The sequence below is a fragment of the Durio zibethinus genome, chromosome 3, assembly GCF_047325235.1.
Source record: "Durio zibethinus cultivar Kanyao isolate XHJ-2024 chromosome 3, ASM4732523v1, whole genome shotgun sequence".
NCBI lineage: Eukaryota > Viridiplantae > Streptophyta > Magnoliopsida > Malvales > Malvaceae > Durio > Durio zibethinus.
In genome coordinates, this window is record NC_143164.1 from 8,030,579 (window position 1) to 8,045,420 (window position 14,842).

The 14,842-nt window shown below is 33.6% G+C and overlaps 2 protein-coding genes across 6 annotated transcripts; both read left to right on the top strand.

Annotated features, from left to right (window-relative positions):
* Nucleotides 1-1,823: 1,823 nt before the first annotated feature.
* On the top strand, nt 1,824-11,571 carry LOC111298604 (uncharacterized). Of its 5 annotated transcripts, none has more exons than XM_089758351.1 (11): nt 1,918-6,292; nt 6,392-7,024; nt 7,820-7,985; nt 8,120-8,225; nt 8,354-8,477; nt 8,627-8,701; nt 9,540-9,630; nt 9,718-9,988; nt 10,076-10,118; nt 10,194-10,297; nt 10,946-11,571. In XM_089758351.1, exons 1-11 carry the CDS (start codon nt 2,080-2,082, stop codon nt 11,339-11,341), a joined length of 6,222 nt encoding a protein of 2,073 aa, XP_089614477.1. In that variant the 5' UTR covers nt 1,918-2,079; the 3' UTR covers nt 11,342-11,571. The 5 variants fall into 5 exon arrangements, with proteins under 5 accessions (XP_089614478.1, XP_089614477.1, XP_022749074.2 ...); XM_022893344.2 differs by having other exon boundaries at nt 1,919-6,292; nt 8,075-8,225; XM_022893339.2 differs by having other exon boundaries at nt 1,918-7,024.
* A 97-nt stretch (nt 11,572-11,668) lies between these two features.
* LOC149519596 (NAD(P)H-quinone oxidoreductase subunit M, chloroplastic-like) lies at nt 11,669-12,849 on the top strand. Its single transcript, XM_089758353.1, has 2 exons — nt 11,669-12,106; nt 12,267-12,849. Exons 1-2 carry the CDS (start codon nt 11,942-11,944, stop codon nt 12,357-12,359), a joined length of 258 nt encoding a protein of 85 aa, XP_089614479.1. The 5' UTR covers nt 11,669-11,941; the 3' UTR covers nt 12,360-12,849.
* The last annotated feature ends 1,993 nt before the right edge of the window (nt 12,850-14,842 follow it).

The window sequence follows — 14,842 nt, forward strand, 5'->3', positions numbered from 1 at the left end:
CTAATTTTAGAATATGGGATTTTGTGTGGATTTTGGTCGAATATTGGTTCTCACATACTTTTTTTTCATTCCTTTTTTCTCTTTTACTTCCTATTTCTTTCTATTTTCGACGCTATCTGATTTTTTTTATTATTGCCAAGTTTGACACGCTCTCCAACTTTACCTCTAATGAGCTCCACCTTTACCAACCAAGAATTACATCTAGACTAGCATATTGGCTCAAATGATCAAGGTAGGAAGGAGGATGGCCAGTAATCCAATTTTAACAAAAAAATCCAAAATTTTTTTCTAGCATTAATTAAAAATTATAAATGCAAATAATTAAAATTTATAATTAAATGTCATTCAAATCACCTCATAATATTTTGGAAGATTTAACACGATTTAAAGCAGGCTGCAGGCCTCGTATAATTGGGCTTGAAAGTTGAAATATGACAGTCGTATAAACCAAGAATCTAACTCAAATTTACTTTACTGTAATTGAACAAGACAAACCCAATAGAGGGGTTTCAAAATTACAAACCTCAGCCCTTTAGAATCAGGAAAAGATAATTGATGTATGAATCTTTAAGTGGTAATAACGTAATTGACAATTTTTAATGCAAAACCTAAAGGACTATAAATCTTAAGGACGTTATATTCATATGTAAGCACCAAAAATTTGCATTATTAGTAAACATTATCAACAGTCGTGTAATTTATAGAAACAATAAAATAATTTGTAATCCATGTATTTTGATTTGATATGATTGAAAATTTTTTTAAATAAAAAATTAAATTAAGTTTTTTTTCTTTGGGTTCAAGTGAGGTTTTAGATAATACTATCTTGAACCGATTAGGATATATATATATATATTATTAATTTAATTATATATATTATGTTAATAAAATTTTTATTTAATACTTTAATTTTATATATTAATTTAATAAAAATATTATATTTGTATATAATTAAAATATTATTTATATTAAAAATATTTTATGAATCATATTAAATTAAAATTATTAAAATAATTTCAATTGATTGTGATTTACAGCTATACAAATCAAATTGGGTTTGAGTATAGATATTAAAAAATTAAACAAAAATTAAATCGATTGAAAACCCATCCTAATTCAATTCGTTGTAATCCTTAATAATATATTGATAATTGATATTGTACTAAAATTTTAATTTGAGGCAATAGAACTTAATTTTTGACGACCTCATAATACTGAAAGAAAAAAAAATTGATATTTGATTTCATATTCAGATGCATTCTTGATAGCAAGTTTATGCAGTGATCAATCAATTGATCATTGGCTCCTGGAAGAAGAAACTAACTAATTACTGTGCAAATTTTGGGAAAAAAAAATGTTGCAAATTTACATACTTCAAATGTCAGCATCTTTCTCTCCCTCTTTTTAATTCATTTGATGCAGAAAGATTATCGTAGATCTAAATCTTGTGAATTTTAATGGTGTTTCCACTTATAAATAAATAAATAAATAAAAAATAATAATAATAACTTTAAAAAATAATTGTAATTTTGGAATTCATGCCTTTCCTCTAGGCCTACGGCAAAGTACATACTATATCTAACGAAAAATGAGATAAATTTTGTTCATGTTTCTTTTTCTTTTTTTTTTTTAGTTTATTTTAGTCTTTAGTTTTTAAATTATTTTATTTGTATATTTAATTTTTAAAGTGATTTCATTTTGAATTTTTTTCTTATATTAGACCGTCAACGATTAAAAAAATCTCAAGGGAATATCCAAGTTGGGTGTCACATAATTTACAAAATGAGCGAAACAATTGGAAAAAAAGATCAAATTGAAATAATTTAAAAAAATTAAGAAACTCAAGCAGAATAATTTATAGATTAAGGACTAAAATGAAATGAATATAAATATTAAAGATCATAAGTGAAGTTTTCTTAAAAGAAGTGTCATACTACGAAAAGACCAATTATTGCTTGGTTAAAAAGAAAAGATGAAAAGCGAGCACAAAGAAAGGAGAAATTGGCCTGCTACAGAGAAAAGAATACTTAAAAACATACGCAAGTTAGAATCGGAATTCAAAGTCCAAACCAGCGGACCATGGATCCTTCCTCCTACGTCCACCACCATCAGCACCACCACAACAACCACCCAAGGTATGTTCCTTTCTCTCCTCCTCTTCACCCTCCTCCGCCTCCCTCTCATCCTCCTCCCTACAAACAAAGTCCTAACAATCTCTACCCTTCCCGCCACCCGCTCCTTGCAACCCAGCTTCCGCCACAACTTAGGCCTCCGCCTCCTCCATCAACCCAACAACAACAGCAATCATACCACCCTCTCCCTGCCCCACCCCCTCCAGTCCCGCGACAGCAGCATCCTAATCATCATCCTTATAACCCTCATCATCCTCAATACACTTTCAATCCCAATTTCAATTCTAATCCTAACCCTAACAATGTTTCCCACCAAATCCACGATTTCCCTCAACGGCGCGTGCCCGAATTCGAAACCTGCCCTGATTACCGGCATGACAATCGGGTATCTAGGCCCCATACCGTTTCCAATTTGGATCGGGAGGCCCATTATCATCAGTTTGATAGGAGACCCGCCTCTCCGGGTATTGATAGGTTTAGGCATGATTTAGAGGGAAGTTCTAGGTTTAGAGATCTAGAGCTGAATCAGAGAGAAAGAGAGGAACTTGGTAGGGCTCACAGTGATCGTTGGATTTCCGATCGATCTACTAGGGATTTTGGGATTGTTACAAAGGGATTTGAATCGAATTTGAATAATTTGAAATTTTGTGATCATGAGGTTACTGAGAATGGGAGATGGGGTTCGCGTTTACATGATCAGTTAATTGATAATGGAAATAATGAGATTAATGAAAGAGATGAAATGAGGGTTTTTTCCAGAAAAATTGACTATCATTATGATTCAGAAATAGAGAGGTTTAGTGAAAGGGGAAGTGCTGGAGAGGGTAGTCATGAATTGAACCGGACTCCGAGGAGGCAAATGCAGAAAAAGAGTGCTTTCCTTAGGATTCAAAAGTTGACTCCGAATCATAGGAGTAGGGAAGATGAGAGATCACATTATTTGGGTTATTATAATGAGGGGAAAAGTGGTACTTTTAGAGGAAAAGATTTGGTCTTACCTTTGGATCATGCGATGGAAGAAAAAGAGAGAGAAGGTAGCCCTGTAGAGCTTGATGTGTCTTTCAAATCAAATTCATTGGTGGCTAAGGCAATTGTGACTCCTAGTTCTGCACTGCTTTCTGATTCCAATGTGAAGCCTAGGAATTCCAAAATTAGGAGAGTTATGGAATTTGATAAGGATTGTTCAAGCTTGCAACCTAATAGGGCCAATGAGAGTAGTGCAAAATTTGATGGTTCCACTTCTGTTGTAAATAGTGGTTTGGGTACTGAGGACTCTAAGAATTCTGAGGCAAAAGTTAAAACTTCCATTGCTGGTAATGTGCAGGATGGTATTACAAAGCCTTGTTCAAAAGGAACCAATGTTTCCGTAAGAAAGGGTAAGTTAAAAAAATCTCCTAAGGTTACTGTGATCAAGAAAAGAGAACCATTAAAGGGGAAAGGTACAGTTCCTTGTATTAGTAATATGGTTGATGATGGCGCACAAACTTGTTATGACAGAGTCAATGTTTTCGTTGGAGAGAATAGAGTGGAAGGGACTCTTAAGAGCACCGTTTCTGATAAAACTGGTGCTAGTGTTAGCAAACCATCCTCTCTTAAGGCTACCAAGAAGAAAACAATTGTGAGGAAAGTGGTGAAAAAGGTTATGAGTTCTCCCTTAAATTTGGAAAATTCAGATTCAGCAAAGAGGGGTGATCAATCTGTTAAGTCAGATACTTCTACTCACTGTCCATCTGCTGCCTCTGCAGCTGACAAGAGTGTTATACCTCTTAAAATGGAAATTGCTTCTGCTGCTGTGGGTTCAGTGCATGGCGTTTTTTCAGAGTGTTGTCCTAAAGAATCAGCTCTGCTTCCTGAAGATGAGAAAGTGAATGGAGTGTCAAAGGAAGTGATCTCAAAGGAAGTTGGCACTGATGTTGGTCCTGGTAGTTCAGTTGCTTCTAAGATTAAGAGAAAGAGGAACAACTCCACTCCTTTGAGTTCTTCAGGTCATGAAGAGACTAAAGTTGACCAGGGTTCTGTTAATGCTGATTCTGTCCATGGTCTGCATATCGTTTCAAATATCAAGGAGGATTGTACTGGAACAACAAATGAAAGTATTACATCTGGCCCTCTTATGGTTGAAGATGTTAACAAGCAGTTTTACCATAATGAAAGTAACATTAGTTATGGTTTATCAAGATCAGAGGACATCAAAGTCCTTGGAGATATTGTAGATATAGGTAGCTCATCTGTTGCAATGCATAGCTCCATGGGTTTAGGCTGTGGTTCATCTAACACCCAGGAGATAAATATTGCTTGTGACATTGGCAATGTGAATTCGGCTAGCAAGCAGGTTTGTGCAACTCCTGGCAGTTCAATAGTTGAGGATGGTACCTCTGGGGGATTACCTGAAGCGAATTGGTCATTAGGAAGCAACAAAATGCCCCATTTGCCATGCGCAGAGGAAATTCAAATTAATAGTGATTCCATTCATGCAGACTGCTCCAACCATAACAGAAGTACAATCTGCACTCCTGATATTGATTATGTTCATTCAGGGGGGAGCAACCATGAGATAGGTGATGGTTTGACTAAACAATCTGCTTTTTCGCTTGGGAATTCTGGCACAGAAGGAACCCCAAATGTTGTGGAATCACTAGAACACAAAGATGAATATGCAGCTAGCATCCACAAGCGAAAAGTTGGGATTGGTGAGTTAGATTTGTCAAGCTCAGCATTTACTAACATTTCTATAGGATCTGCAGATTATCTGGACACAACCATCAGTACATCTGGCATAAATTCCAATCCTGCTGAAGCTATGGGTAGTGGCATTGGGTGTCTTGATGTTGGCTTACAGGATTCTAGAGATGAAGTTAGTATTTTGCATTGGAGCAGTTCAAATGTTGCCTTCCCAGAGGTAAGTGCTAGTGCAGATGGAAAGTCTCCAGAGAAGAAAAAGAGAAAAATTGCTACCTCCAGTTCTAGTGTGACAGCAACTGTAATCAGCCAGGGAGCTACTGTTTCTGATATCTTTAAATCTGTTGTACCACTACCTTCCAATTTTCCTGGTGATCTATTGCAATTGGAACAGAAAGTTAAAGCATCTAGTATGGATGGTCTTCCTACAGAGGGGATTGATTTTTTGCTTGTAAACAGTTCAGCGGTTGGACCTTCTCAGGCTGTTGGTTATTTAAGAGATGCCTCAAGGGATGATCACCCAAGCATTGGCCCTTCTTCAGCTTCTGTTGAGTCAGTTGCCCCAAGTTCCCCATGCCTTCATCCATTACAGTTGGGAGGTGAGCAGTTATCAACTGCAAGGCCAGTTTCTTCTGTAAATAACCATCAAATTGATGCTATGGATGTTGAAGGTGATGACAAGGTAAAAGTGCATGTGGATACTGCAGAAGACCAAAAAATTATTTCTAGTGAGGTAACTCAATGCAGAATTACTCCAGAACATAAGTCTGTCAGCTTAGATGAGAGTTCACGTAGCACAGATGTGGAAGATGATAATCATCTTCCTCTGAACAATGATTTACCTTCTGCATCAAACTCTTTGGTTTTTGGAGTTGGTGCTAATGAAGTTTCTGTTACCAACTCCAATGATGAAGCAATGCGTGCACCTGATATACTATCTGATATGGGTTCTATCAATAACCATGATAGCCTATTTTTAAGCACATCAACACCTTTCTGCCAAAAATCAGAAGAGAAGGCTTATGGTGATGAAAGACTTTCAGATGATAAGCCTATGATTGAAGGTGCTTGCAACTCATCTGCCATTGTGTCATATTCACAGCATAGCAAAACTATTTTGAAGTCACATGATTTAATTCAAACCAATCAATCAGTTGCTGGGAAGGCAGGATTGTTGCCATCACATGATTCCAAAAATACTGATTCCCCCAATTTCATAAGTGGAGAAACACATGGTAGGAAAAACCAACTTACTCATGTTGTTCCCAAGAGTTATCCTACCCGCTCATCATTTGTTTTTTCTGCATCCAAAAATGCAACATCTTCTACCAAGATCACAAAGCCTCGAACATGGCAACGAACCAATAATTCTTCTGCTACTTTTCTAGCAGGAAATAAGCCTTCCTTAAGTGCCAATCCTTTGCAAAGGCAGATGCCAAAAAAGTCTGCATATTTTCAAAGTACTTCTTACATTCGTAAAGGTAACAGTCTTGTTAGAAAACCTGTTTCAATTCCTGCTCTTCCCCAAAATTCTCATTCTTTGGGTTCATCTGTTTACCGGCTGAACTCTGGGGTTGTAGATGAAGTGAAGAATGGCACAGGACCCAACAGTAGAGCTGATGCTGTTGACTTGAGAACAGGAGGTGCACATACCTCTTTTGAAAGGCCCACAACACCCCCCTTATCCAGTGTCACCAAAGTACCAAATTGTACTTCAAACTCATCAGGAGAGTGTGCATCTTCCCCATTAGCAGAGCCTTGTATTAGTGATTGCTGTGAAGCTACAACAGATCATCCAAGTTGTCTGGAAATTAATGATGTGCTCAATTCCCCTGAGGAGAGACTGAAGACTTCTGAATCTCTAAATCGAAATGGTTCGGTTAACACTTTGGAACACTGGACCGAGGAAAATTATGATGACTTGGTTCCTTCAGATGCAAAGAGGGTAACATATTTAAAGCCAAAATCAAATCAATTGGTTGCAACTTCAGATTGTGGTAGTACCTCTATTCTCAATGCTGATAAGAACCAACCCTTTTCTGCTCCCTCTGATGGCTACTACAAGAAAAGCAAAAACCAGCTACTTAGGACTGCCCTTGAGAGTCACATCAAGCAGGCAGTTTCCATGTCTAATGACAAATCCAACTCAGTGGGACACATGGCTGCTCAGGTTATTTCCAGTAGAACTTTTGGTAAGAGGCGATCTAATAAAGGTATTCATTCATGAATTTTCTGTAAGCAGAATCTTTTATTTTTCGTATTCAGCATTTTTTTGTTTCACGCACATTGAGCACCAAAAGTACTACATTCATAATTGTGCATTTAGACATTGCTTGTCTTTTATGACTTATTCTCTTAATTTTTATCCATGAAGCATTAAAATGGCATGTGTTCTTCCATCTTTATGCTCCTCTTTGTCTCTGTTGGCTATAATATTTATGTCTATTTTCTGCAATTGTAGGTTGTTTTCCATGCAGGAGTCATATAGGACTGTTGCTAGCCATGTCTTTGGACAAATGACTATTTGTTGGAATTTTATACACTAAAATATTGAGAGATGGCTGCCTGCAAACTATATGTCTAACCAGAATTTTATGCTATTTTTCAGTGTTATTTTTCTTGCACCCAATTTGCCTCCTTTCATCAATTCTAGATGCATATATATATATATATATATATATATATATATATATATATCAAATTTTAGTTGCCCACCCCTCCCTACCAAGTTTTTTCCTCAGTGACAGAATGGTGTAGAGAAGCTAGCTTTATTAGTTAAGGACCTATGTTGCCTCTTCTCACTTGTCAAGTCTCAAGTACATACTTGATACTTCTATCAATTATGACCAAACTTTTTAAATCATTTTGTATTACATTATGATTATTATTTGTATTTTTTGGCCATCTCTAAATGGATGAATCTAGAAATCGTTTGAAGCAGGTTTCATTACTTTGTTTCGGCGTGATTATTAGGTAGGGGAAAGCTTAAATGATTACTCTTTTTGCAGTTGTAGCAAAGACAAATAAACCTTCCAAATTCTCTCTGGTCTGGACTCTGCATGGTGCAAGGCTATCAAATAATCCGCAACTGTTTCCCTGGAAAAGAATGACATACAAAAGAAGCTTTAAGTTAAACTCAGTTTCTTCCTGCAATAGTTCTTTATCTACAATTGGGTATAATTTTTATTTCAGTAGCTTCTTGTTTTAAACATGCACCTGTGTGTGATGTCCAAGAAAATAGTAAATTACTTTTTCTTTTGCAGTCAGAAAATGCTGCTATTGAGAAAGAGAAATACTGTTTATACCAGGTCAATGAATGGATTTTCAATTCGGAAATCAAAGGTGTTAAGTGTTGGTGGTTCTAGTTTGAAATGGTCAAAATCTATTGAAAGGCGTTCAAGAAAAGCTAATGAGGTAGGGTTTTTCATGTACTAGTGGACTGAGTTCTTATGTCTTTTATATACACATCAAAACTGCATTGATGATAGAATTATGGGTTAAAATGGCTTTTTTGTTCTTAAAATTCTGTTACTGTTTAATAGGAAGCTACACTAGCAGTTGCTGAATCCGAAAGAAAGATAAGAGAAGGAAATGTAAGTGTTTCTGGGAGAGGCAAAGGAAGTCACACTTCACGTAAGGTTGTTCATGGTACAGAGCTTCATCCAGGTAGGTCAATTAACAATCTTGGTCTGTGACATTATGAAAAGCTTATTTTCGGACTTTCTGAAGTAATGGCTTTCTATCTAATGTGCATGATGTATGGTTTTGAAAGGATGCTTCAATGATTTGTTTCTTGTAAATATTTGATACTGTAGGAGAACGCATATTCCGCATTGGTTCAGTGCGCTACAAAATGGATTCTTCAAGGCATTCCCTTCAGAGGATAACAGGTGCTCCACTCTTGATTTATCACATTGTGTTTTTTAATTTCCTTTTCAACACCCAACAGTTTGTCCGGAACTAAACCGAATAGAAATTGAATGTATAATGGCAGATGATATTGTTAAACCATTGTTTCCTACTTCAATGCAACTTTCTGTTTCTTGTGGCGTGTTTGTGTTTGCATAAATGAAAGATTTCATGGATGTTTTTACAAAACTCTTTCATCTGGGTTCCGACAAGTTGTTTACTTTGGAAGGGATGTAAAGGAAGAGGTTGAAGGTAAATTGTCTAATGTGCGAGTTTATATTTTACAACTTTGGGAAGCACAGTTGCTTCTAATGCTTCAGAAGCTAAGTTTTATGCTGCCCCTCTTTTATTTCCAGCTCTGCTTAATTAATCTAAAACTCTAGCTTGGTAGAAGATCAATAAAAGTGCTATGTTTTTAAAATGAAAGTTATGTATGCTTTTCACTGATTTTTAAATTATGAGAAAGAGATGGTTTGTATTGGGTTTGTTGATACCATAAATGAAGAAACATCAGATAATTTGCTGACCACCTTGATGGAATGTGACCACATTCTTGTGGAGCTAGGCTTGGGTATTGCTGAATTAAAGAGCCTTGTTGGGCTGTCAGACCTGTTAATGTTCCCCCACACGGGAATCATAATTTTTTTTTTTTTTAGAAATTTTTGATAGAGAAACACACAAGATTGTGATGTAATTAACTTATCTCTATTAGTTTCTTATCAGCACCTAGTATCAATGTTGATGCTTTTGATGTCCTTTTTCCTTTTATATACAAAGTTTTTGTAATGCTCTCCTAACTTTACATACTTTTCTTTGTAGATGGTGAGTCATCATGCTCCGCTGGTCACCTATTAGAAAACAGTACCAAAAAATCTTATGTCCCAAGGAGATTAGTGATCGGGAATGATGAGTATGTTAATGTTACCATATCATAAAATGTAAATTTGACGGAATTACCTACCATATATAAAATTAAAATAAACTCCAACATCTCCAGGTATGTTCGACTTGGCAATGGTAACCAGCTTGTTAGAGATCCAAAGAGGTGGACTCGTGTTTTGGCAAGCGAGAAAGTTCGTTGGAGTTTGCACACTGCTAGGTTACGATTGGTTAAAAAGCGGAAGTATTGTCAATTTTTCACAAGATTTGGAAAATGCAACAAAGATGATGGGAAGTGTCCTTATATTCATGATCCCTCCAAAATTGCTGTATGCACAAAATTTCTCAAGGGTCTTTGTTCAAATCCCAACTGCAAATTGACTCATAAGGTTCATCACTTATTTGGTTGATTGGACGTTTTGCTGGAGATTGACTTATATGGTTAACATCTGACCTTTGATTGGATTTTTGTGCAGGTCATTCCGGAACGAATGCCTGATTGTTCATATTTTTTGCAAGGTGTTCTTTTTTCTAGATTGTGCTATTCTATTTTCTAATTTTATGGATGCATAATTCTGACAAATTTACTGGCAGGTTTATGCACAAATGAAAATTGTTCTTATAGACATGTACATGTGAATCCAAATGCCTCTACTTGCGAAGGATTCCTTAGGGGCTATTGTGCTGATGGTAACGAGGTAGTTCCTTATAATCTTGAAAATACTATTTTAGCTGATCGGTTTGCATTTTATGCCACGCCCTTGTTTAAGATCACGTTATAGAGATATGTTTGTCTTGCATTTGATCGGTTGGTTCACTCTGGTCTTACTAATTAATAGTAGAATATTGTTGAAACTGACTTTTAAGAAATAATGTAACATTTTATTCCCAACTTTTGAAAAGAAAAGAAAATCTTTCAATTTCTTATACTCTCTGACCTGACATCTTAATTTCTGCAACGTTCAGAACCAGATTTTTTTACTGTTGATCTGATATTTACTTCGATTCTGTTCACGTGTATTTTTTCTAAAAAATGATGACATTACTTGAACAGTTTCATGGTATACTGTTTTCATTGCATTTTTTTTTCTTTGGTATTGATTTACTTGAATACTTTTGGAAATTACCTGAATAAACAGTTATAATGATGATTATATATTCAACATGTCTAAACTATTATTTTAAAAAAACTATATATCCCCCCCTCTTCCTAGCAAAAAGTTCAGGTTGTGCAAGTAATCATGATCGTCGGTTGTTTTAGATTTTCTGTAAGCTACTCTCTTCTCTAATGCACACACATTCGAAATTAATATTGAATAAGTGAAATGGAATGTATCTCTGCTCAGTGTCGGAAGAAGCACAGCTATGTCTGTCCCAATTTTGAAGCAACAGGGTCTTGCTCTCAAGGATCTAAATGCAAGCTTCACCACCCGAAATACCGGAGCAAGGGAAAGAAAATAAAACGGTCAACGGAACAAAAAAATGCTCGTGGGCGTTACTTTGGTATTGACATTTTGGAGCCCAAAAGAATGGTTTCTGAAAGACACGAGGCATTAGATGATGATGACATTTTCTTTGATGGGAAATTATCTGATTACATTGGCCTTGATGTTAGTGATGATGAAGCTGGGGAGCTTAATCATGTGATGTTTGATCAAACAACCTTTGGTGACAATGATTCCTCAGATTTACAATTAGATGATCTTGATGAGTTAATCAAACCTGTTGGAATAATGAACTGAGTATAAGATGATAGGATCATTTCTGGTTAGCGAAGCTTAAAGCGTTGATAATGTGGCCTCAATGGAGGAATTGAATATGCTGTATAGAGGGTGAGCTACTTTTATTTCTTTTTAATCTTTTTTATAACGTGTAAAATTTCCCTTTTTACTGGGTACCATTTGTCGAATGTAACTTGTAACAGAACAGGAATTTAGAAATGAAATAAAAAATAACAGAAGTTTTCTGATTATTCGAGCCGAGTAAATATACTTTTGTTCTGATTTTTACCATTTTCACCTTTGTGCAAATTCCAAAATTAGCGGTTTCCTTTGGCTTGAACATTGTAGTTTTCGCTACCGCTGATTCCGTGAAATTTTCAGCTGATTATCCAATCGATTGGTGGCAATTTTCTTTGTTTCTCCAACACATTGTCATGCTCAACCCAACCACCCGATAAAAACAAAAAGCCTTATCCACAAAAACCAATGAATCAAATTTTACAAGCCTAACATTAATTTAATAAAAACAGGGGTCCTTAAAAAGCAATTTCTAAATAAAAACACATAAAAAGAAGTATTGAGAATGTTGAGAGTAAAATCCAGAGAGTTCAGATTTCAATCATGGCTGCAACTTCCTCTTACATGGCTTGCACTAAATTCTCCATGTTAGATCGGGGTGGAGGGCAAAAAGACTTAAGAAAGAGAACGGTTCTTTCAGTTTCAGTTCAACAGCAGGCTGAAGTAGGTGAAGCAGAAGAAGCAAAAGTGCAACAGGAGCAAGAAAAGGTTAGATGGATCTGTTCAAAAATGAAAATATAATCTCAAAGTTCCTTTCTGATTCCATTAATTGAAGGTTAGATAGATCATGAATAGCAGCCTTTTCATTTCTTTAGCATTATGACGTTCTGCTATGAAGAGAATTAATTAATGTATGATATGGAAGCAGGGTGCACCATTGACAGATTACACACTTCGTTTGTTTGGTTCAGACATAGAGCACTACATCAGGAAGCTACTATATGATGGAGAAATAAAATAAAACATGAATGCCAAGGTACTGAACTTCAGCATGGGGAAGCCCCGCATTCTATTCAATAATTACGATGGCCAGTTTCAAGATGTACAATTATAGGATTCTCACAAAATGGCTTGGCTTGCAAAAGACCACAAACAGATTGCCCTAGTTTTTAAGTAGTATCAGTTCAAAACAATGCATCAAGCGCAAAATATTTGGCCACCAAAGCCAACATCTTTGACAGATACATCCATTAATTGCCAAAGTCTTCGCAGGTGAGGTTATATACTGCTCAATGCTACAGCTGCTTCTGTCAACATTTGCTTGCTTTCCATTATTGAGATACATTCAGTGCTCTGAATGTCAAAGTGAATATTGATCTCAATTCAGATAAAATCTCCAGTCATCCCAAAGCATTCAAATCATACTAAGAGTCCAACCAAGGCTGAAATGCAGCTTCATGAGCAGTATTCTGACACAAAATACACAACTATATATTTAGATTTGTTTTTTTTTAACGAAGGATGATGCAGCTTATAGATAGGAAAATAGGTTACAGTTACTGGATTCAAATCTAGAAATGTTGAATGCCACATTTTAAGAATGATTGCATAAACCAATGAAATTAAACCCTAAATATTTATAAGCTTTGCTAAAAGAGAAAGTAGTTTTTAAAAACACCAATTTATACCATTTGCACCAAGCAACCATGTGTATATCATAGGTGTCAAAATCTCTGCTAATATGCATTAATGCTAAATGAGAAAAAAAGGTTTCAATTTCAGAAATGTCTTCAAAAAAAAAAAAAAAAACTATGGCAATGCACTTAAAGCCAGTCTATGTCTATGTTAATTAGTGTTTCATAGACATACTATTAAAGTGTATGTTGCTCTGTAGCTAGGTGATTCCAATTTATCTAAGAACATAAAATTTTTTTTTATCTTAATTCAAGACAAACTTTAAATTAGGATGAAATTGCATTATGTCAAATTTAAAGTTTAGTTTAATTAATTTATATAATCATCTTTAAAAAATTTCATTTAGTTGATTTAAAATTTAAATTTTAATACTACGATTTTTTTATCCAAAACTATGGCTTTTTTTTTTTAAAGAAAATGCATTATGCCCTTTATTATTTTATCCTTATTATATTTGGCCATCTCTTCTATAATAAATATAAAGTAATAAATAAAGTTAAAGGGTAAAAAATATCTTTAAAATTATAATTTAATAATTATTTAAATTTTTAATATTTTATTGTAATAAATTAAGCTCTAAATCTTTTATTTCAACTGAATTGAACCTTTAAATGAACCAAATTGAATTTTTAAAATATCTTAGAGAGAAACAAAGAAAATAAAGAAGGAAAAAGAAAAAAATATTTTATTTAATTTTCTCGTATTTTAAGTAAATCACATAACAAATTTTTATATATGTAATTTGATATCACATAAAATTTTATTTTAATTGGTAAAAATTAATGGTATTAACTTTTTTTTATCAAAGAATATAAATTGAATGTAAATAAATATTGAAAAAAATTGATTTATTGTAATAAAAAAAAGAATTTGGATGATTTTTAATTATAATTTAGAGATTTTTTATTCATTTCAGCCGTAAATAAATAATGCTGAAAATAAAATGGAAAGGCTCTGGAAGGAGAATGTGCTTTGAGATTGAGAAGCATATACCTATATTCTTTTTCTTTTCTTTTTTTTTTTTTAATTTGATTAAAGATTGGATTTTTTTTTTCTTTTTTTTTCTTTTTAAGTAACAAAAGTTTAGCTTTGGTTTCAAAAAACAAAGCTATTTTCTGAAAAAAAAAAAAAGAATGGAATTGTGTTTGATAATTGAAAATGAAAATAAATTTTTAAAAAATAAAAATAAAAATGGATTGAGATATAAAAACAAGAAAAATATGTTTTTAATTATAAAAATAAAGAATGTAAATTTTTTTCCTTATATTTTACAAGTTATCATATTTGAACATTTTTTAATATCATTAATTAATAAATATATTATATTTATTATTAGATGACATTAATAATAATATCATTAAATAATTTATTTATTTTCTTATTTTTATATTTTTAGAAAATAATTTTTATTTTAACTTATCAAATTCATTTAAAAAAAATAAAAACTGAAAATTATTTTCTAAAAAATAAAAAAAAATAAAAACAAAAAATATTTTCTCAATTTTGTCTGCCACTACATGTCACATGCTTTTTTATTTATTAATAACTTTTACGATTCCCCCAATAAAAAGTACAAAACAAAAAGTTTAAAAATGGAATTTGTTTTTTAAAAAACCCTAATATCTCTTACTTTGCAGATTGCCAGTTAAGGGTCAAATTTTATTGGTGTATTTTATTTATAATTTTTTATAATTATTGAATTCTAATATAAAATTATATAAAAATTTATCATTTAAAAATATAAAATTTACATAATTTTTTTTGAATTCTATAAAATATTAAATTATATTATAATAATTATATATGATA